Raw genomic sequence first — 23,779 nt, 5'->3', positions numbered from 1 at the left:
ACAAAACGAAGGCGTCTAGCCTGGATAGCAGCCGTGAGACGAGCTGATATCCAGTTCTCTTCCATCTCCAGATATCTGTTGGTGCTCCAGACATTTTCACTCCGGTAAGTTCTATATATGTTCATATCACTCTTTATAGCTTAATAATATTATCGTTGGGGCTCTCGGAGGTTGTAGAAATTGCGAACAAACATAGAATTAAGTGACGGTGCAGACATACGTGCTATGTAACGATTCACTAATTCTTTCGCACAACTGTAGGGAAGCCTGCCTATGAAATGAATCACACAAATCCAGACTGGGTACCAACGTTACACACAGTAGCGGTTTTTGATACAGGCGACACGGGCGGTTGCCCGGGGTGGCATTGTGGTGGGGGGCGGCATCACGGGCATTGGCAAAAAAAATAAAAATAAAAAATTGCTCGTACTCATGCTGCCCCGACATTAGCCAGCGCATATTGTGAATGGCATAGGCACCAATCGGTTTTCTATCGGCCATTTGCTGGGAGTAAGGGCGCCCTCCGTTTGCGAGGTGCACCTGCTGCTTGCAGCACAGGGAGGAGAGGGCGGGGGATTCTCTGGCTGGAGCAGCATCTAATAACCAACTAACTAATAACTAACAATATTAATAATTTCTACAGAAAACTAATTTAGCTCTTCTAGATGCATAAACTTCATCACACAAGTAAACACAGCCTGATTGGAAATGCGGCATAGGTAGGAACAACCAGTCTTGTAGTCGTCCCCATTCACTCTCCAACCAATGATCACCTTCCAGCTGGAACTTACATAAACATAAAGGAAAGGAAAAACTCAATGCATCATGGGAATCCCCCAGCAGCCTACGTCTATTGCAGCATAACTAAGGGAGGATTCAGGGTCACCTGGTCCACCCCTAACTATATGCTTTAGCAAAAAGGAAAGTTTTAAGCCTAATCTTAAAAGTAGAGATAGTGTCTGTCTCCCGAATCCAAACTGGAAGCTGGTTCCACAGAAGAGGGGCCTGAAAACTGAAGGCTCTCCCTCCCATTCTACTTTTAAATACTCTAGGAACAACAAGTAGGCCTGCAGAGCGAGAGCGAAGTGCTCTAATAGGGTGATATGGTACTACAAGGTCATTAAGATAAGATGGGGCCTGATTATTTAAGACCTTGTATGTGAGGAGCAGGATTTTGAATTCAATTCTGGACTTAACAGGAAGCCAATGAAGGGAAGCCAAAACAGGAGAAATATGCTCTCTCTTTCTAGTCCCTGTCAGGACTTTTGCTGCAGCATTTTGCATTATGCATGTATTTTTTAAAAAGTGAACATCTACAGCTGCAGTGTTGAAAAAAAATGTGGTTGAAAAATGTGGTTGCACCTAATTTTTGTGTTGATACACCTAAGAAAAAAAGTTAGGTGCTGAAACTTAAATGTTTCAGATCTGTTGCGTCTTCAAAAACCAAAATGAAATCACTGAGCCTCACACAGGAATATTGTTGCTACTTGTTTTACTGAACCTTCTTTTTAGTCACATGTTCACAACACCAGTGTCCATTCACTGCCTCCTACAGGACACTCTCTTCTTCCACCTTTGTACAGGACATTCACGTAACGCAGCACCGATGCTGCCTCACCTGGCATTACCAGTATAGCAACACACTATTATCACACTCATTCTGTGTGTTCTTCAGATGAATAACATGAACTTCAGATGTCTGTACTTGTAATTAATAACCTCTATGCATACGCAAACAAATATATTTATATGAACAAATAATTCTTTACAATACCACAAGATCAAACAGATTTAAATATCAAACAAAGAAAACACAAAATCCAGTTTCCAAATGGAGATGTTTGTAATTAAGGTGAACAAATCCAATTCGAGGCTTTCAGTTTCATTTCACAGGAACAGCTTTGCCTCTGTTTTACCTGCAGGTTCACACATGGAGAGAAATTTGCCTCGCATAGAAATCTGTGTATGCTTTGGAACTCGGTCTCTGTGTGTCTCACTTTATAAGAGAACTCACTTGTCAAAACACAACCTAGATCCAAGTCCAAGAAACAGAACAGTGGGAACAGACCCAGAGACGCTAACAGGATCATGAGCTCTTCACATGTTTAGTTTGTAGAACATAAAGTGTGTAAAGTCACCAAAGTGTAAAACAGAATAAAACATTAAGGCTGAACTTAACTCATTTCAACTGGAGGAAATTTACTCAGTCACACTTCCTCCCATGAACACAAAGGTCCACTGTTTCTGAGTACACCACCTCTGACATCACAGATTCCTCTTCTCTTATTGTTTCTGTTTTGTTTCTTTGATAAGCTTCATCTGAAGTTTCGATCAGCTGATGTTACATAAACAAACTGATTTAAAAACAGACAGGTTTTTAGTTTCACTTTGACATAACTTCCTGTTTTCATGCACAATCAGAGAAAAGAACGTTCCTTGAGTTTGGGAGAACATCTTAATATTTATATATGTTATTTATACTATGAAGAGTATTTAAAGGTTTTTAACATTGGAGTGAAACTGTGACTCCAGCCACCCATGAAACACCAACCATGTGAGACTCAAAGCTGCCATTACTGATCCAATCACATGTGCTGAGGTTGTGACTGTGGACAAACACAGCCTCTCATAAACTCTTTGATCATGTGTTTCACAAAAGGAACAGAACACAAAAACACAGACTCACCACTGAACATCCCCACCAGTGACTGTGTCCACAATACACTGCATGCTGCTCACTTCCACTAACGATGAATGTACTGCATCATTAGAGCCCTTCATGTTTCAACAAAGTGGCCACGCGTGCACATACAACAGTGAGATCACATGGCAGACAAGAAAGAAAAGAAACATGCACACAAAATTATTCTTGAAAAAAAGAAAAACAGTTGGGTGATTTTTGTTATTGTTAAAAGCTGTCAGACTTTATCTGGCACAATATAAAGAAGCAAATCACCTAAATCACAAAGAGGAAATTTAGTCAGTTACTCTCCTGTACTCTGATTACAGTCATGTATGTTTTCTCTGTGTGTGTTTGTGCTGCTTCTTTGTCCAAACAAACTCACTGGTTCTACATAAAGAACAAAGATTTGCTCTCTGTGGCTGCAACACAACTTAAAGACCTTTTTTTTTACTGTCTGTTTTGTTTTTGTTTCTCTGTGTATGGACAGATCAAATCAATTTCCCATATTGATACAATAAAGTTACCATTAACTCAACTCACTGAGACACACTGGCAAATCAATCAATAAAGCAAAGGTGGACAAAGTTCTGCAGAACAGCTGCACAGGAGCTCATGACCTTTGACTTTATTCATTAAGATCAAGTTTATCTCAATTCTCAGAGTGGAGGGTTGTCTCTACATTTCCCTGTTTCCTCGGAAAAGTTCATTTCCTGTTACTGTAAAACCTGCTTTACCTGTTAAATGGCACGTCAAAGTGAAACATAAGTCAGTTGTTGAGCTGTCTGGCACAGAGGTCAGTTCAACAACAGATTGACTTCTTACAAATTGCTTTGTAAAAGCAGTAGGTTCCTTTTGACCTACAGAGGAAGCCGATGGATTAAACCAATCTCACACTTTTTATCTTCATATGGATGTTTGTTCATCCTGATGATCAGAAGAGTGTTTGAGGATTTAACACATCTCTTAAGAACAACAGTAAGTGTTTGCTGTCTTTTTCTAAAATCATCTTCAGTCAAACTTTTTAGGTAAAAAGTTTCAGTTGTCATGGTTACAGTTCAGTTAGCTTCCACCCACAAAAATGTTTGAACAGAAAAACTGTTTCAAAAACAATTGAGACAAATTTTAAAATGTCATTCAATTTCTACTGTCATTCAATTTCTACTGTCATTCAATTTCTACTGTATGTTAACCCTGTAAACCCTGAAACATGAAATTTCTAGAAAATTCACATTTTATTGGTCCAACATATCAAACGTCGAACCAACACGACTTCTTCTTCTTCTGTATCAGGTGTTGAATCTGAGATTGAAGAGTTGAGTTTGAACACGCAGCTGAACAACAGGTCACGTGGAACAATATTCCACGTGACCTGTAGGTCACGTGTAGGACATTTGTAGGACCTGTAGGACATTTTGAGATCGAGCAAATCGTTGAAGAACAAATTTTGATCTTTATTTAAACCTTAAATTTAATCTGATGTGTTCAGGTTTAAACTCAGGTTTAGTTGTTCAGTGAAAATACCAACAGACTCAGAACAAACTAAGAGTCAGATCAGCAGAAACAGAGAACACGGACATGTCTGCTGTAACTGCGTCACTCTGCTCCACGCTGATGTTTGTCCTGTTCGTCTCTGCAGGTGAGATTTAACTCTGAGATAAAACAGGAAGTTTTGGCTGTTTAGTAAAAATATTTCCCTGAGACTTATTTTCATATTATTTCAGTTTTTCTGTTTGTGACGATGAAACAAGAATCAAACTGCCGTCAGAAACAAAACGTTCTTCTGCTTCAGCGACTGAAACACAAACTGTTCCTACATGACGACACATGAGAGGTTCTGATTTTGTTCTGTGGAGATCGTTCAACAACTGAACACTAAAACTTTTCTACTTCGTTTGTTGTGACGCACTTATTTCTGCACATCCTCAGTCCAACCTACCAAACGTCACTCTAACGCGACGTCCTCACGAGACACGGAAGAGTTTGAACCGCAGCTTTAACTTTATTTAAACCTTAAATTTAATCTGATGTGTTCAGGTTTAAACTCAGGTTCAGTTATTCAGTGAAAACACCAACAGACTCAGACATTTAGAACAAACTAAGAGTCAGATGAGCAGAAACAGAGAACATGGACATGTCTGCTGTAACTGCGTCACTCTGCTCCACGCTGATGTTTGTCCTGTTCGTCTCTGCAGGTGAGATTTAACTGATAGAAACTAAACTGAGTTTATTTCTGAGATAAAGAGTCTCAGTCTGGTTTACATGCTGATTAGATTTCTCTAAGAAGTAGTTTATTACTCATTCAGTGTTGCGATCGACACAAAGCAGGGTGGAGTCTGTGTGTTGGTGCAGTTTGCAGCACAGACACAAAGAAGTGTAATGTGTGTGTCAGTGTGATGTGTTGTAGTGTCAGGAGTCAGGATGCAGCTACAAAGCTTCTTGTTCAGTGTATACAAACAGCTGTAGCTCCATAAAGGCAGCATGCAGAGACTCACAGTGTCTTATAATGAGAGGCTGCTTTCTCTCACACATTATGTTCACTTATTATCAGCACATGTTGTTGTTTGTGGAACAGAGTTATTCTAGTTTTTTCTCATTAGTTTGAGTTTTTATTCCATCTGGACTTTTTGTGTTTAGTTCAGTTTAGTTTCCAGATGATTTTCTTCTTTTTCAGGTTTGATTATTTATTGCTTGAAGAGTTTTAATAGTTTTATTCTTTTTTCATTCTTACTGTTTGGAGGTTTGTGTCAGAGGCCAGATTCAGGAGCATCAGTACAGCTGTTACAATAAAAAGCAGTGACTCAGTCTGACAGACATCCAGAGTCTCAATGAACTCGTCCATCAACAACATTTTATCAAACTAACAGATATATTTTTATTTGTGTTTGTTTCATTTTCAAAGTTCATCTCCTCTCTAACTTTGGCTTCATTTCTAATGATATAAATGAAACAATGAAAATCTGAACATGTTCAGCTCGGCCTCCTGTCTTTGTGTCAGAGTCTCCAAAGCAAACATGACAGCAGCTCACTGCCATCTTCAAACCTTCCCTTTCACTCTTGCTGCTGTCCTTCTGTCACAAATCAGCCCTGATGAAGATGCTCGGGATCAGGTGAGGAGGAGGAGAAGACTCGCTGTGGTGACGCCTGAAGGGACACAAGAAGAAACACAATCAAAGATCATCATCTAATAACAGAAGAAAATCTTTTATTGTGTGTTTCTGATTGGCTGCTGTAGAAGTGAACAGTTGTACTTTGACCTTTAACCTCTCTGCTCTGTGCTGTTTCCTCTTTCAGACCAGAAAAACATCCCAGCTGAGTCTGGACAGGACGTCACTCTGACATGTCGAGCTGCAAACAACAACATCATAGTTGTAAAGTGGAGCAGAGCTGACCTGGGAGATGAATATGTGCTTTTGTACCGGGATGGTTACTTTGTTCCAGACAACCAGCATCCATCTTTTAAGAACCGGGTGGATCTGCAGGACAGACAGATGAAGGATGGAGACGTGTCTTTGATTCTGAAGGATGTGACCATTAATGATGCTGGAACATACGAGTGTTGTGTTGTCCAGCGAGTGGGAGGACCTATGACTCTAATCAACAGCACCAACCTGACAGTTGTTGATCCTCCAGGTGAGTGAGTAGAGTTGAGTGTGTGTGTGATCAGAGGTGAAGCTGCTTCCTGGTTGTTGATGTTGGTTTCTAAAGATGTTGTTGATGAGACTGTAGAAAGCAGCTGGTCTGAGTGATGTGATCAGAGTGCAGTAGATAATGTCTGACAGCAGTTTGAAGAGGAAATGGATTCTGTTCTGTTCTTCACTCATCATGTGTGAATGTGTGCGTGAATGGGTGGATGACTGGATATGTAAAGCGCTTTGGGGTCCTTAGGGACTAGTAAAGTGCTATATAAATACAGGCCATTTACCATTACCTACCTGACAGCTGACACCTCACACCTGTTTCTCACCTGCAGGTCAGACAAGAGGACAAGATGAAGATAACAAAGATGGAGGGAAGGAGGATGGATCTGTTGGACTGATCGTTGGTCTGACAGTTCCTGCAGTACTTCTTCTTGTTTCTGTTGTTGGTTTCCTGATCTACAGAAGCTGTAAACTGAATCCTGCTGATCCACATTAAGCAGCATCTTCAGCCTCCACAGCATGAATGTGAGTCAGATGACAAACACAAAGAAAGATAAATAAATGATGGTGAACATCCAGCAGACGCTGTAGAAAGCTGGATGTTCAGAGTCTGATGTTATTTCTCTGCTGATCATCATGTTCAGACTCAGACCAACAGTGTGTGTCTGTGCTGTCTGTCAGTGACTCTGAACTACAGTTTATTCATCTTCAGACTGTTCATGAGATTTACTGACACAAAGTCAAACTGTGTTACAAACACACATGAATTTCTGATCTCAGAGTCAGTGAGTGTTTTTGTGTTGGAGCTTCAGGTTCAGCTGTTTGTAAGAACTTGTTCTGTGAGAGATGAACAACACAGACCTGAGATCAGCTGCTACACACACTGAATGAAGTGACAACACAAACGCTGTGTGATGATCTGAGTGTAGATGAAGGTCTGTGGATTATAGACGATCAATAATCTGCCTGCTTGTGTTCAGGATCATCGATCAGTTACAAATGAACGAGCTTTGACTCAGTTTGGATGTAGAAATGTTGTCCAAGTCAAACTGAGCTCTTTGTGGAAGTAGAACAATCGTGGGAGACCATCAGCATTTACCTTCATGTTGATCCTCCAGGTGAGTGAGTAGAGTTGAGTGTGTGTGTGATCAGAGGTGAAGCTGCTTCCTGGTTGTTGATGTTTGTTTGTTGTATGGATGAGCTGGTGGATGTCAGAGGTAGACAGATGTTTCTCCAGCTGTTGTCTTTGTGGCTGGTAGTCTAGAGTTGTAGAGCAGCATTGTTTGGGTAAGGTTAGAGCAGAAACAAAGACATTTATGAATCCGTCTCTTTTTCTCTACAGAATTCTGACAGTTCTGTATTTTTATGGCTTCTTTTAAACTTTTCTTTCTAAGACTCACACCTAACCTCCTGAGTTTTTTTCTTCCTGTGTTTTTGTGATGTGTAGGGCTTTTTTTCTTTAAAAATTATACACAAGCTTAAGATGCTGTTGGAATCACATTGACAGTCTGATGCTGTCTTGCTTAAATAAATGTTGTAGGTAAATTGATGGCGACTCTTGGGCTTTACTTCTGTGTCTAAAATAGTTTTAGTTATAAATCAGTGACTGTAGAAAACATGGACGATGCCACAGCTGCCCAAAAATGAAGCCAAAACATCTCTATCACCCTCTCTTTTCTGGCTGAAGTATGGGTCATAAACCCCGCCTCCTCCATGTTGGCAGATGGACTTGCGGTCAAGCTAAAATAAATTAATTACCGTCCTTAGCTAGGTAGCTAGCTATCTAAGATGAGCACTCGGTTATCGGGAGAAAACTTGTTTTGTAAAGGTCGTTTAGGTGAATGAACCCTGACTAAAGAAATCAAGCGAAACGGCTGCTCAGTCACTAATTATCGTTACTGTACTTTTAATACAAGTATTATACTGTAAAGGCAACAGGCTGGACTCTGCTTCAGCTCCTGTGCAGAGCTGAATATTAAATATGTGCAAACAACAGCATGTTTTCAGTCTCTTGCCCAGTGTTGGGACTAACGCGTTATTAAGTAACGCGTTACAGTAACTACGTTATTATTGTGGTAACGAGCACGGTAACTAGTTATTATGCCAAAACCAGGAACGCGTTACTCGTTACTGGGATTTAGATAGGGTCGTTATTCGTTACTTCGTGTGGTGGCTATCTTGGAGCTTCCACAGATTCAATAACATTAGCAAGTGGTGGAGGCCAGCAGGTGGATGAGGGAAAGTGGAGGCAAGAGGAGAGACCCTAGGGTTGCCAACTCCCTGAAAAATAAATAAGGGACACCTCGTGGCCAGGGCCGGGCAACCCAGTTGTCTTCACCCTTCCCAGTGTGGTAGCTCTTTTTTTTGGGTGTGAAATTATTTTTTAACCATTTGACTTGAATTTGATTTAAGCAGATGCATATTCTTTGTGATATGACCATATGGGAAACAAATGATCATTTATTTTTAGCTCAAAATGACAACATTAACACAGTAAAACAGGTCTCTTTCTTAAACAGAAGCCTGTCATGCTTAACTTTTGAGAATATAAGTAAATCTTTCTTTAAAAGAACTCTGTCCTGCTTAACTTAAAATTATATAAATTAATAGAAAGCAATAGAACAAAAATATTCTTGTAACAGTGCACATATAGTGCATTTAGTACAATTGGCTTCAGTTGAGGTATTATTTCAGCTTTTCTAAAGCTAATCAGCTGCTCCTGTTTGTAAACCCACTTGTTCCCATGATTACGCATCTTAACTCGTCATCATTATTCATCTATGTATTACTTTTATGTATTAGTGATTTATTTGTTGTAATCATCTATCCTTGCAGTTGTTTATTACACAAAATAAATTATATTATCACACTTCTGGCCACATAGCGCTGATATTCACTGCACATGCCCATATTGACCTTAACCAGAGGGTTTAAAAAAAACAAACCAGTGTTTACATACCATATCTGCTTCTGCCATGGCCTGGTGGACAAAAAATTGGTTAAGGGTTCCCCGAGCTTTCACGCCCCTCATGTTCTTCTTGTGCCCACCATTAGAAGCATGCCTATGGAAAAAGTGCGCCGGCACACAGTGCAGTGCGCTTTATAGGTGTTATGGTGACCTTTTCCAGCCAGGTGTTTTCCTTTTCCCATTCCTCCCTGTACTTTTGCAGCCTATTTTTCTTTCTCTGAGGGGAACAAACATTGCTGCTCTAATGCTGGGCTTACACTGTGCGAGTTTTGGCCCATTTTGAGCCGATTTCTGAGTCATGCGACCGATTTGGTGATCGGCCCAATTTTGGCCTTCATCGTGCATCGTGTAGTATACGTGGGGTAACGAGAAGCGATTAACACCTCGAGCAGCTCCCGATCATCAATCGCTCGTGAGCCGCTCACACTGCTCACGCGCAAACACGTAAATGTCGGTGAAAAAGATGGAGCAGCTCGGCTGTGCGGCGTGTGATCTGGACACAAGCGATGGAGGCACAACTTGTAGAACTTTGGAAAGCTCATCCGAGCCTTTTCGATGTGGCCTCACAAAATTATCACGACCACAACAACCGTGAAAATAGTTGGATTTACACTGCTGCTCAATCACAGCTGCCCGATCAATGTTTTTCATTAGCAATTTAGCAAAGTTGATGGTGGTGGTGTGTCTGTGTGAGTGAAAGACAGAGAGAGAGAGCAAGCGATAGAATTTCTGTTATAACCTTCATTTTATGGAGGCACAGTGTGAGCACTCAGGTCGCATCAGAGCATCGGGTGAGACCCTGCATCGTGACCTACCAACTTCTAACCCCTGCGAGTCAATCGTGCAGTTTGAAAATCGCAGTGTCTGCCCAGCTTTAGGTGTACTGTCGTCCGAGACTTGCACCGCAGTGTCGGCGTTTGTTTCCCTGTTGGCCATGCTTCTTGTTGTGGTCATCTGTTGTCTTCCGGTATTTTCTCCGTAAGCGACCTTTCCTCGACCAATGAGATGAGCGGTAATCTGACTTGTCATACTCGAATTGTCATAAGTGTGCTGTCAGCTCATTGGTCACAAAGCAGGAGAGGGGCTGGGAATTATGTTTTCAAACAAAGCGTTAATTCCATTAAAAGTTATAGACTACTTTTGATTCTCACTGTATTACGGGACAAAGTGCGTCCCTTATTAGCTCAATACGGGACGTGTACTTTTGTTTCTAAATACGGGACGATTCCGTTTTTTAAGGGACGGTTGGCAACCCTAAGAGACCCGAAGCGGCCGCCTGTCCGAGTGTCAGGTGAACTGAACTTCAGGTAAGAAGTTATAACCTGCAGTCCATCTGGGTCAGATATGAACCCAGTTTAGTTGGAGCTTATTTTCGTTATGCTGACTTTTTCATACTGCATGCTAGCTAGCATGAAGGAGTTTCTATACAGCTGGGTGGGTGCTAAGAAATACTTTCTTATTCTCATTTAAAATGTCTAGCTTTTAAAAAATAATTATCTGATTCTTACAACAAATGATTGATAGATTGATACATATATACCATCAAGACAGTGTACATCACTGTCACAACAGTGTTTGTTTTCATTCAAAGGCTTTATGGTTTTTCCTATAATGGTGGGCCGGTCTCTAGTCAAAACGCCCGGGCTAATTTTTTTGTCCCAGTCCAGCCCTGTATGCAGCTCATCTGCAGTCTGGTGTTACCTACATCTTCCTATTCAGAAGGCAGAATTTCCGAGTTCTGAGTACAATCGAAAGCACCATGACTGCAGTTTTTGTGTTGGATGTAAAAAGCGCACATCACGCTGTAATGTAGGCTAGAATCATGGCGGTGGTCAATGACAGTCCAGGTGTGGGATTTCTCTCGTGGAAATGTGCACATTATTTTTTCCTTTCTATTGGTAGGTGGCACAGTGCACTTGTGGCAAGTAAGCAAGCTAGAAGACTGGCAAAGTTATGGAAGCAACACATTAACAAGAGAATTCTGAGTAAAACCAAAGTTACGTTCCCTAGTAACTAGTTACTTTGAAAGTAACGAGTAACTTCAAGTAACTGAGTAACTTTTGATGGAAGTAACTAGTAATGTAACTAAGTTACTAATTTAAAGTAACTTACCCAACACTGCTCTTGCCACATCTGTAAAGACAGTAACACCATTTTTTAAGCTTGTACTTCAGTAACTCCTCATTAATCAGGAACTATGGATTAAACTCTAGAACTGAAAAAATGTAGGAGAAGAACTTCAGATCCTGAGTGTGTGGGACAAAGAAGGATCAGCTTCATTTCAGACTTGAGAGATAAAATTTATATTTCAGTTTGTGATGGTTCTGTTCTCTTTGTGATTACAGGAGCTGCCCTCAGATTCAGACCTCAGCACCACCCAGTGACAGCAGACAGATCATCCAACATGTTCACATGTTAACTGCAAAATGAACTGATGAAAACAGTACAAAGGTTAAAGTACCACATGTGCTGTCAGTGAAAGCTGCAGCTGTTTTAGTGATAAAGTTAAACACAAAGTCAAAAGGATTAATCACGCATGTAACTGTCTCACTATATATCAGCATTAACAGGACCTCAGTTTGGTGTTTCACAAAGCTGCTGATCTCAGACCTGCACAGCTTCCGTTTTAAACACTTGATGTACTCAGCTGCATGAAGAGCACATCTGAGTTTCTCTGACACAATTAAATAAAACCTGATGAAGGTCAAAGGTCATCACTTGTATGTTTAACTGCAAACTACAAACTTGTCATCTGGAATTCTTTCACAGTTTTTTGCAGATAGTGTGTTATTTACCATAAAGTGATGCAGAGTTATTCATACCAGAGTAACCAGAGAGGATCATATATTTTTAAATGTATAACTTTCTACAGGACTGAATATATTATGTTTATGTAAAAGTCTGGAGCCTCTGGGGAGTATCCGAGTATTTATAACATTACACAAAGCAAAGGTCTCCATCACAGTGTTCATGAAATGCTGGGTTTATCCATCTCCTGGGGCGGGCCTACAGAGGAGTGCTGAAGATGTCCCTGTGAGGGAGCTGCTGGTGAAGATCATGAGTCCTGCTTGATCAATGCGAAGAGTTTCAGTCTTCCTGGTGTTTCTTAAATGAAGCCTCTTTCAGTGGGTCAACAGAACTTCTGGCACAGGACAGCTGTGATGAAAGAAAGGGAAGAAGTTTCTCCAAACCTCTGGACCCAGAAACCCAGCTTGGTCCTGATGGTCTCCCTCACTAGTTTCTCTCCAGGGTGAATGTAGCTGTTGATATAATATGGACTCTATTATTAAATGAAAAGAACAAATTAGACTACACTACTGAAACCTTCTGCTGCTGTTTTTAAAGTCTCCATGTTACCAGGCTGTAGAGATTTAAACAGTTTTAGATCCATTACACTCACAGTCTTATGTTAAAATCTCAAAGGACAGCGTTATATTTTTGATATTAACAATAACTCTGGGCTTCTGTGGCGTGTGCAAAAAAAACCCCTAAGAGGTGCTGAATCCTTCAATAACACAGACTATTAGAGTAACAGGTTTGTAGCATCGCTAACTAGCTAGCAACAAGCCTCAAACACATTGCATATAATAGCAGCAATGAGAATAAAGAAAATAACAATTAAACAGGAATATTTCTATCACACCAATGATATTTAAAGGTAATAAAAAAAAACTATATTTACAGTTGTTCACACAGGATTAACCTGAGTGACCTGTTCCTGGACCGTTTCTTTAACAACTGTTATAGATTACAGGAAGTCTCTGGCAGTGTTGCTGAATCTGCCTGAGCAAGATCAGACATGGATGGAGTGCTTCAACTGAGACCTGCGGTTTTTCTTTTCTGGTTGGCGAGTGGAGAATCACACAGGGTGGTCTGCAAAGAGCTTTAGGATGCCTCCTCCCACTGTTCACTGCATCGGCCATCCACAGGGTTTGCAGGGCTGGCTCAATCGACAGCTGCCACACCACTAAGATGTTTTCAGAAATATGTAAGCAGGCGATGGTGGATGCTATATTACTACTAGTATAATACTTGTAACTCTGTAGCAGACAACAGTTTGATAAAGTGCTTTCTATACGTTTCAAAGATATTTAGTTTAAATGGCCTGTATTTATATAGCGCTTTTACTAGTCCCTAAGGATCCCAAAGCGCTTTACATATCCAGTCATTCACACACACATTCACACACTGGTGATGGGAAGCTACATTGTAGCCACAGCCACCCTGGGGCGCACTGACAGAGGCGAGGCTGCCGGACACTGGCGCCACCGGGCCCTCTGACCACCACCAGTAGGCAACGGGTGAAGTGTCTTGCCCAAGGACACAACGACCGAGACTGTCCGGGGCTCGAACCGGCAACCTTCAACCTTCCGCTTACAAGGCAAACTCCCAACTCTTGAGCCACGATCGCCCCTATATAGTTTATATATTTGATATAATACAGCACATGTGTATGAATGCCCAGTGTATTATAAATACCAAATGTGCATACTGAGTATTCTAAATTAATCTGTTACATGTATTTTCACATTAAATTGGTCGGTGTCTGGTTTTCGGCACAAGATACTAACATAAGTTGAGGCTGAATTCCAGTGCGTCATAGGAACTGCCTCTAGCAAGATACTAAAAACATTCTACGTTGATTCTAGAGGTGCAGCCCACGTTACCTTCCACATTTAACTTTGTTTAAGACTGGCTTCTGTGGCAATAAGATAGTAGAAAATTTCTAAGTTGCAGCCAAAAGGTCAGCATATGAAATAGAGGTGAAATAGAGGCTGGCTTGTGGTGCGGTTACGCTTTGAATTATTTCTAAGTTGAGCTCAAAGGGCTCTGTGTGTGTTTCTGTGGGTGAGATGCGCTTTTTGTGTGTTTCATTGGATGAAATATGAACATGGAGACACATTTTAGGATCCAAGGTTGACGCCTAGTGGACCTGTGGAAATTAATTTTGCCCTGGGGTTGGCTCCACCACCGTACGTTGGATGCAGGGTACGGACCAGCGGCGTCTGGAGGTCCAGGCTTATCACCTGAGAGCTGCGGGCCCTCAAACGATAACAGAATTACACTGGAACCGCTGTGTAATCACAGGTTCACATTTATTCTGGACTAGAACAAGACACATTTTGGGATCAAAGTTCTATATTAGTAAAAAGGTTGGATTCCTCGTTTCAGTGGTTGAAATTGTTGATTGCTTTGTGCCTGTCCCCTGACGAGTGTGTGAAAATTAAATAAGAAAGAGGAAAAGAGGGCAATTTGGAGCCACATAGAGATTGACAGGCGTGATTGGGTGTAATACTCTGTGGTGTGAAAAAAGCAGTAAGAGGTGAGTAGTGAAGTGAAATATGCTGGGTTTTGAGTCTGGAGTAGAGAAAGGAGAAATAAAGCGAGAGTGGAGAATTATGGAGAAGCAGAGAGAGGAATGTGTTGTGAGACTGGTGTGCAGTTTGCGCTGTAAAGGTGGGCATGTTGCCTGCTGGTCTATTTCACAGTGATGAAAATGATATTAAATAAATCTCTTAGTGTGTTAATACAGGGGGCTATGGACCTGGACCAACCGCCCCCCACAAGCACAGCGGCCAGAGCAAAATTATAGTAATGGGAACCACACTCAGCAAGAATCAGCAGCTGTGGAAAAGACAGCAGCCAGAATTAGAGGAGAAATTAAGAAAAGTTTTAACACATAAAATTGGGGTTGGAATTTGGGGCCAACGGACTTGTGGAGGTTGGGAAGGCGTCCGGGGCATCGCAACAAAAGGTGAAACAAAAACACACACAAGCAGAGAAATGTGAGAGAAAGGCTCCTTTTAAGGAAACGCCTTGTTGGAAAACAAGCAAAAAGCTAAGGCAGAGAGAGGCTTTGCTGATCTGCAGCTTCACTGAACACACATGAAATTAACTCACCTACAAACGCACACACACGCAATGAAAAGCAGCTTACACTCATGAACACGTGAAGATTATTCAGCAAGGTTAAAGCAGGGAAATTTAACATACACCTGTTTTTAAATGATGAAGTTTATCCATTACTAACAAATCAACTCTCTGGGTTGCAGGACAACAATTTAACTTCAAAAAGAAATTAAAGAGACTGGTATGACCAACCAGTGAGGAATCAACAAATTTAGTGGTTAAGAGTCAAATTGTGAGATGTTTTCTGCTGATTGAACAACACAAGTGAGTTACTGCAGGAAGGAAAATTCTCTTTTGTGAGTTTAATCATGATCTTCAGAATTTCAACATGTACCTGTGTTGTCCTGTCAACTTGGTGGGCTATGAGTGTTTATATTGTGGGAAAAAACAAAAAAGGGGGAGAGAAGGCTGACACAGGGCCTGGCCCGGTGAGTCTCCCCTCTCTGAATAACACAGCCAACACAACATCATTTTCCTGTTCGTCTGTTTTTGTTTTGTTTTTTCTCTTTATGCTTGATTACAGGCTGCTTTGCCGGCCCTGTAATCAAGGAGCCGAGGCTGACCTGGACTCCTGCTCTCCCCTCTACCATCTTCGACGTGACCCTGACCAAACGCTGCAGCAGCTGAACCCACAACAACAACCTGAAAATGTCAACAGTGCTGCAGAAAGGATCTCATGCAGCAGAGACGGAGAGCGCTAAACCCAAGGCCCGTTTCACTACACTTGGGAAATTTCCCAGACAGCTTCAGCTGACAGAGCTGTGACAAGACGCCCATTAAGCCCGAATGAAAAGTGAGGCCGAGCAACATAATGCTGACCTTAATAACCTTAATAAGTATTAATAACTCTGCATTAACTATTATATTACTGGGCATGGATAGTTCAGTAGGTGGAGTGGTGGCCCCATGATCGGAAGGTCGGGGGTTCGACTCCACTGAACGGCTACCCTGAGGTACCCCTGAGCAAGGTACCGTCCCTACACACTGCTCCCCGGGCGCTGCATTGGTGGCTGCCCACTGCTTCACTGGGTGAATGGGTTAAATGCAGAGGAACTATTTCCCCATGGGGACTAACACACACACTTTACTTTATTATTATATTAAGTAGACATTTGAGCATTACACAGCTACATTCTCGCCTGAAAATATCTTAAAAGGTTATTTCGTGACCCAGAAAGGGGTCTGGGGAAAAGGAGGATCCCATTTGTCAGCCGGTTGTCGGAGCCTGTGCGTACTTGTAAGGGCGGCAATGGCGGAGGAGCGCAGCTAAAAGACTTATTACTTTTTCTGGGGTGGTGGTCACGGCTATCCAGACTGACAATTGGGACATTGAATGGCACCTCTCCGGTGGGGAGGGAGCCTGAGATTGTCTAAATTGGAGTCTGTTTTATACCAAATGCAGAAAAAAAATGTTTTAAGAAAGCAATTAAGTTCATGTTCCAAAAAATATAATTGTTTGTTGTTCAGCAGAACAGTGTCCAGTATGTTGGCTGTTAGACTTTGTTGTGTTTGAAAATAAAAGTTGGGCTGATTTTAACATCATTACAAAAAGTGTTGTTAATTATTTTTAATCACATTTAATTGAACTTGAAATGTTTGTCAGTAGGTAAACAATTAGTATTGTACAGTCAGAAATATCAAGTTATTCTTAATACTGCAGACTTACAATGTATACGTTTTCCTAACAGTCATCTTAAGTAAGCTTTACTTGGTTTTTTTGAGGCAACGAGTTTGCATTTTTTTTTTTTTGAGTTCTGGGAACTAACAAGGCTGCACAGTGTACTCAAAATGAGTAATGTGCCCTAACTTGGTCATCTTAAGTAAACTTGATCCAATTTGTTTGAGTTCTGGGAACTAATTAGATTTTACAGAGTTAAATCACACAGAGCTTACGTAGAAACAAATGAACAAAATATGTTCTCCTTCATTTCTGTCAAACAAAGCTGTATGAAACGTTTCCAGCTGTTAGTATAATGGTTGCTAGGCAACCTGGGCAGGGCGACGGAGGCTAGACCGTCCCATTTCACAAGCCTACAAGCTGCGCTCTTCCGGCCTTAGCGGTCTTTGAGTACACGGCCCTTGAGCACCGTTAAGGCTGCGTACTTTAAGGCTGCAGAACCTGAATTAGGATACAGCCGTTGAGAAGGTAATTTATCCATTTAAATCAGCTGTGATGGATCAAGGACACATCTAAAGCCTGCAGGGACACTGGCCTTCGTGAACCGGGATTGGGGACCCCTGGTCTGTAGAGCCAATCCGGACGCAGAACACACAATGCACTGTAAAAAACAAACAAACAAAAAAAACCAGCATGCAAAATGACATTAAAAAATCTGCGAAACAACGAGTGAGGGAGCTCTATATACCCCTTAGGTCTCACTTTTTATCTGTTCACTAAAGACCACCATCAGCCAAAGGACTTCAAAATTATGTCACTGTATAAACATGTATATTGGACTATGGAGGAGGCAGCATTTAGCTGTAGCCCCCATAAAACTACAGTGAACTTTGTTCACTTTTAGTTGTGTTGGACCAACAGAAAGCAAATCTTTGTTCTTTATGAAGAACCAGTTTGGACTTTGCTATGAAACATCAGTTTTAAATTCTCCAGACCATTTTGGAGTCTTCAAGTAAACTGTATAATTTAGATGCATGGTAGAAATCTTCCACAAAGATTTTGCAGCTCTGCATAAGTCAGTGGAGTTCAGCCAGCAGAAACACTCACTGTAGAAAACACAGCCCTCAGAGAGTCTGTGACATCCTTCATAAGGGGGATGAAGAAAAAACATTTTCAGAAACCGTTATCAACCTTTAGGCCCTCAGCGTGACGGATAACATGTTTTCAGGCATCCCAGATAAAGAAGACCTAGAAACTGTGGCGGGTGAGTTTCTACATACTCAGCTGAATCCCAAATCCCAAATTAGAGTAAAAATCATCACCTTCCAAAGTTCTGTTCCCATTTCGAAAAAAGTTCATCTGAGGAGGTTCCTGAGCTGTCATCACAATCAATAAGCGGGACAGCTCTACTGTAGGCAGAACACCACAGCTGTACCGATCCTGATTCAGGGGATCTGTATCCACACTAATGCCTTTTTCCGATTTTGCAAGTTTTCTCTGCCTTCAATGCTGTGATTTTATACACAAACACACGGAGCTCAGACAGCCATTGATATCTAATCTGCCCACTTGAGCTAACTTCATTGAAAGTCCAAATTTCATGAGAGCTTACAAGACAGCAGAACTAAGTATTTAACATTTGAAAAATTTGAAATAATTTTATTGATAAAGTTTGTTTTAACATTAATCGCAATATATGCTCATAACCCGTTAAAAGGACACAAGCAATAACCCCACGGTGTAAAGGGTTGACTAAGATAGGAGAGGCTACCTTGCCATTGTATAACATGGACACAGAAACTTTATTGTGTTAAAGCTGACATCATCTGTTCCCATATAGTCGCTGGGATTTTAACAGATAATTCCAGAATTTAAGTTCCAGGAAAGCAGCATGTTTTCACTGACTCCATCCCAGTATTCCAGGTGATGGAGTCTCCAGTCATGGTTGTGTAGTTGGATGAAGTGAGAACCAAACTGGGATCAGCTGCGGTCCCCTGATACAGCATGGAGGACGCTCTTATCAATGTTGGATGTTTTACTGACCGGACAGACAGCTTGAACTTCTGTTTTGCTCTCAGATGACAGCAGGATTCACAGCAGCAATGACAGCCTACAGTTCTTCCACCTGATGGAAGATACAGTAAAATTACATCAGTGGCAACAAGTGTGAACAATTTTATGTTGAGTTTAACTTCTGGAACATCCAGTTTCTCCTGCTGTTGAAAAGATAGCAGATTAAAGCTGACTCAGTTGGCCGAGGACACACGCAAGAAAGAGTGTTTAACTTCCTGTTTAAATAAAAGTTTAATAAATCAATAATCCTTGTAGAAGTATTGTGATGATGGCACAGTTATCTCACTGGATTCTGACTCTGTGTCCACAGTTCAAGAGCATAAACAATCATTTAAACCAGAAAAGGAAATAAATCCATAAAGATGCTGCACATAATGATGCCTTTGATAATGAGGCATCTGGACCAGAGCTCCCCTATAACATAGTCTCCCCAGCGACTCCCCATAACTCCCCAGCGACTATGTTATAGGTGTCCAACACTTTTTCTATGTTTGAACTTAATGTGACCACTAGAGGGAGGTGTGTGCCTGTTAGTGTCATAAACCAGCTGTGTGCAGCAGGCAGGATTGGACCCAAGGACTGTAGACTGGCAGATGAAACTGAAGTTAAATGCAGCTTTATTACTGAATCACCAAACATTTAAGATTAAGGAACTCACAGTAAGGAAATCTCTGAGAAACACAAAACTAAACACAAGGAGGAACTCACTGCATGAGGGAGGACACAATGCTGGGCAGAGGAAAACAGAGGGTTTAAATATTGTTAAATATGGTTTAAATATTTCATATTGTACAGTTCAGTGCATTCATCAGCAAGAGAAAAAAGTGTTTTCATTAAAAAAAATTTTTCCTGTTCACCACATTTCCTGACAGCTTTTGCGATCCTCACCATTTTGCTTTCATTATTGAGGATGGCTTGGATATTTTTGTTAATATGTACAATCTGATTCTTAGATAAACTTATTGCATTCTATACAACTACATTTAAATTACATGTGGGGTTTTTTCCTCTCTTACAGACAAAATGATATGCCGGTACACTTTCACTGCCCTGTCTGCAACATGACAATCATACAGCGTGGGGATATGGCAAGTCAATTATTGTCATGTCAGCATTCAGGACTGCTCCCCACTGAACTCTCTGAGGAGCCCCGCCTCTCTCCCGCTGCACTCTCCGTGGAGCCCCATCTCCCTCTCGATGTCTTGTCTCCAGCATCTAAACCATTTTCTGAATCTTTGGCAGAACATTCATGTGCTCTTCCCTCTGTGCTCAATGAAACTGTGGCTTGTGGAAAGTCCATGAAAATGAAATGTCCTCACTGTGGTCTTAGTCTTCTTACAAAAAACTTTAAGGCTCACATGAGGAGGCATTCAAACAGATCAATAGATGTTTGCCTGGCCTGTCATCTGCAGTGTTTTTGTGTAGAGGGACCTCTTCCTCTTTGTTTTTCATTTTGCAGAGGACATGGAGCTCTTTTTAAAAGCATGTGCTGACGAGCAGGGACTACGGGTCAATGCGATGTTTGACATTTAATGGACAGATGAATATTACGCAGGCTGCAGTAAATGTGTCCTGGAGCTTATGCAGGTGCAGAAAGTGCAGCCTAACAGCTTCCAGATCTCTTATTTTTCTGGAAAGATGGTAAGAAGGGCATTACTGCTCATTTCTACAATCTCCCAGATCTTGGAATACAATGCCTCTGTCCCATGAAAACCACTTCAGAGTAGTAGGAGTCCACTAAAACCTACAAATGAAGGTTTTAGTGGACTCTGGATGTTCCAGAAGCCCTGGAAGAAATAGGGCGCACACTAGTGACCTCAACAATTACAAGACAGCCTTGTCCCTGATGCTTATATGAAAAAAAAGTAAGTCTCCTAAAACCATTATGACTTTATCACCTTTTTATCTGAAAAGTTACATAAAGTAACTCAAGACATCACATATTTGCAAAAGTGCTCTAACATTTTCCGAGGTATGGGACAGTCCACAGTGGGTTGAGAGTGTGGATCTGTGACCTGCGTGAGAATCAGCTTCCTAACATGAGTCTTGAAGAAACACACAGATAGGAAGCTGAGGTTATGTCAGCAGCAACAAGTATGAACATTTCACAGATAATGTGTAATCGGTTATTATTTTATTATCTTAAAAGCTCCCACAAACCTTCAGCTGACGCAAAATGCTGCAGTCGAGTCCTGACAGGGACTAGGAGACCTAGAAGGACAGAGCAGCTTCCTCCTATTCTGGTTTCTCGTCTTTGGCTTCCTGTTAAATCCACAATTTAAAATCCTGCTCCTCACATACAAGAACTTTAATCAGGCCTATCTTATTTCGTTGACCTCAAAGTACCATATGTCCAAATCATCGTTCAACAGCAGCTAGGTGGATGTCAGCAGCTTCGATGGTGGGGATAAATCTAGGGTTTGTTTACAGCTATAAAATCAGAGCCTTTTAACACGATTACACACTCAGAGAACTAAACACACTGTGTACAGGACTTTGATTGGTGTTTGCAGAGATGAAAAGGATGCAAACTGCTGACCAGTTGAATCAGCTGATCCAGCCTTTTATCTGAGCTGGAGTCAGTCACACAAACAGGTTGAACAGGATGTGTTCTGTGCAGCACCTGCATGTAAAACAGAAGCAAAGCTGTTCCTGTGAAATGAAACTGAAAGCCTCTCTGAGCGTCCCCCTGTAGAAAATGGAGGCTGAGCTCAGTCAGATCACTCAGCCTGTAGACAAATGGAGGCGTGTTTGAGACGTGCAGATAAACAGTCACAGCTTTGTGTCGGCCTCTGAGGGCTCAGGCCCGTCCTGTTGTCATGGTATCAAGTGCACGACGGCTCTCTGCACACACTTTGAGTCCTTATGCACATTTTCTATAAGTCCTCATCTCCGTGGACCTGAGGGATTACCCACAGTTCATAGTGCTGTGATGACTTACTTAGACTTAGATCCTCCCGCGCCGATCGGCGCATCGGGCGACAAGAGAACGCCATCGAACTCGGTCTATCGCGGCAGTTGTTGCTTCATCCCATGACAGTTCGACTGAACGTAAATCTTCAAGGAAAGTCCTCCTCCATGTTATTTTAGGTCTTCCTCGCCGTCTCTTTCCATTCTTCAGGTTCCATAGAACCGCGACACGGGCAGGTCTCGGGTCTGGTAGCCGAAGGATGTGACCGGCAAATCTGAACCGACGCTTGGTGACTTGGACCTGTGATGGTCAAAACATTAAGAACAAGGATGGAAATAAACAAATAACCAAACTGAAGGTTCAGAGGAATGTAGCTCATCTAAAAATCTGTAAAAAAGTTTTTGTTAATGAACAGAAAATGTATTTTTTTTATTTCTATAAACAGTGAAAAACAGGAATTTTCTGTCATTTAATTGTTTCTCTGTTACTTCATTCATTTAGTTTTGTATGAGTGGTCACGGCGGAGGAGAAGTTCCTCCTTCACATTCTCCAAAAACTTCCATTTGGCCGATTTGGACTCTTTGCTGGGCCAATTCTGGGCCCCGGGCCTTATGTTTGACACCCCTGCACTCAACCATTTACAGGTTTGGAAACTAATTACAGAAAAGAAAAAAGAATCAAGCTCAAAATGAAGCAAATGACATCAATTTTAAATGTGAGCATAATTTCACCAAAAAGCCTTTTTATGTCTCATTTTCAGGCTCTGGTTGTTTGAGGCTGTTTGAGGCTCAGTTATAGACAATAGTGCTTGAATTCAAACAGACAGACAACATGAAAGATGAGGAAATCCCTCAGAGGACTCTGAGGATCCTCAGCCGTCACTGTGATACGTGTCTGTATGTGCACATCTTTACTTTTAATAAGATGTTTCAACATGCAGACAGAATCTAACACAGTAACAGCTGCCTTTGTTTCAGATCCAGCTCATTCCAGTTCACTGACAGAGACAAAGTTTTGGTGCTGCGATAACGACTCTGAGCCGATGAAGCTCTGATGACTCTGATAACATCTCCCTCCCAGTAATAACCTCCCAGCAGCAACTGCCACAGGCAAATGGGCATGAGGAAGGATAGTTTCACTTCCTGCAGTTACAGTAAAACAGTCTTTGTAATTCACATCTGTGTGACTCGTTTAAGTTTTTTGTCGTGACAGTGAAACTCTTACAGATACAGATGTGACGAGGCTGCTGCGCATGTTAGTAAATCTGACCCTAAATCTTCTTTAAAATTTCAGCCTTTGTTGTGAGCACGTATTTTTCAAACAGCAGGGTCAGACACACTGTGGAAAAGTAAGATGCACGTTTTGTAGTCCATCTTCTGGTCATTGTAGTTTTTACCCTGTAGACGTCCAGCATCACGTTGTTAATGAGACAGAGTGTAAGGTCATTCTCAGCACATGGCTCTGTTATTTCCTAACTCCTTATCAGTTCTCCTAGTGACCTTTCCTTCACCTCATTGGTGTTTTCGGACTTTCGGACTGTTTATTAAAAAAGGTTGATATTTTGATTACAGCTGTTCAAACTGATTTCCTGTTCCTTGTATGTTTGTCACACTTACATGTTTCAGATCAGGAAGATGTAGCTTTGGATTTGTTCCCTTAATAACAAACGCCTCCATTTACAATCTTCATTTTGTATTTGATCTGAAACATTTAAGTGTGACAAACATACAACCTGCTGTTGTGTTGCTTTTGTGTGCTGCTGTCACTGATGGCTGCTGCTGCTGTGACAACAGACACACAAACAATTTGATGTCATCAGAAATCATGGTCATCATCTGGAAACACTGAGAGAAAAGCTGATTTACTTTCACGCTCCAACACTGTTATTATGTCCTACAGTTTGAGTGTGTAACAGCACTGCCCCCGTGTGGTCAAACTGGAGCATTGCACATGATAATTCTCATCCACCAACCTTTTT

General features: G+C 41.4%; 3 protein-coding genes across 3 annotated transcripts in view; 2 read left to right on the top strand and 1 right to left on the bottom strand.

Annotated features, from left to right (window-relative positions):
* The window catches only part of LOC309693309 (hemicentin-2-like), a 1,543,010-nt gene that overhangs the window by 739,665 nt on the left and 779,566 nt on the right, over nt 1–23,779 (bottom strand). The gene's annotated exons all lie outside the window — the stretch shown is intronic.
* The window catches only part of LOC309694005 (nuclear factor 7, brain-like), a 79,704-nt gene that overhangs the window by 23,622 nt on the left and 32,303 nt on the right, over nt 1–23,779 (top strand). The gene's annotated exons all lie outside the window — the stretch shown is intronic.
* Nucleotides 4,626–23,779, top strand: part of LOC309695816 (butyrophilin subfamily 1 member A1-like) — a 129,277-nt gene continuing 110,123 nt past the window's right edge. The window contains exon 1 of the mRNA XM_082516724.1: nt 4,626–4,875. Coding sequence (XP_082372850.1) covers nt 4,809–4,875 — 67 coding nt within the window. The 5' untranslated portion in view covers nt 4,626–4,808. The remainder of the gene's footprint in view (nt 4,876–23,779) is intronic.

The sequence above is a fragment of the Aulonocara stuartgranti genome, assembly GCF_965226115.1.
Source record: "Aulonocara stuartgranti genome assembly, chromosome: 3".
In the NCBI taxonomy this organism is placed as follows: Eukaryota; Metazoa; Chordata; class Actinopteri; order Cichliformes; family Cichlidae; genus Aulonocara; species Aulonocara stuartgranti.
The sequence above is the reverse complement of the archived record's forward strand: the minus strand, read 5'-3'. Positions and strand labels throughout refer to the sequence as shown.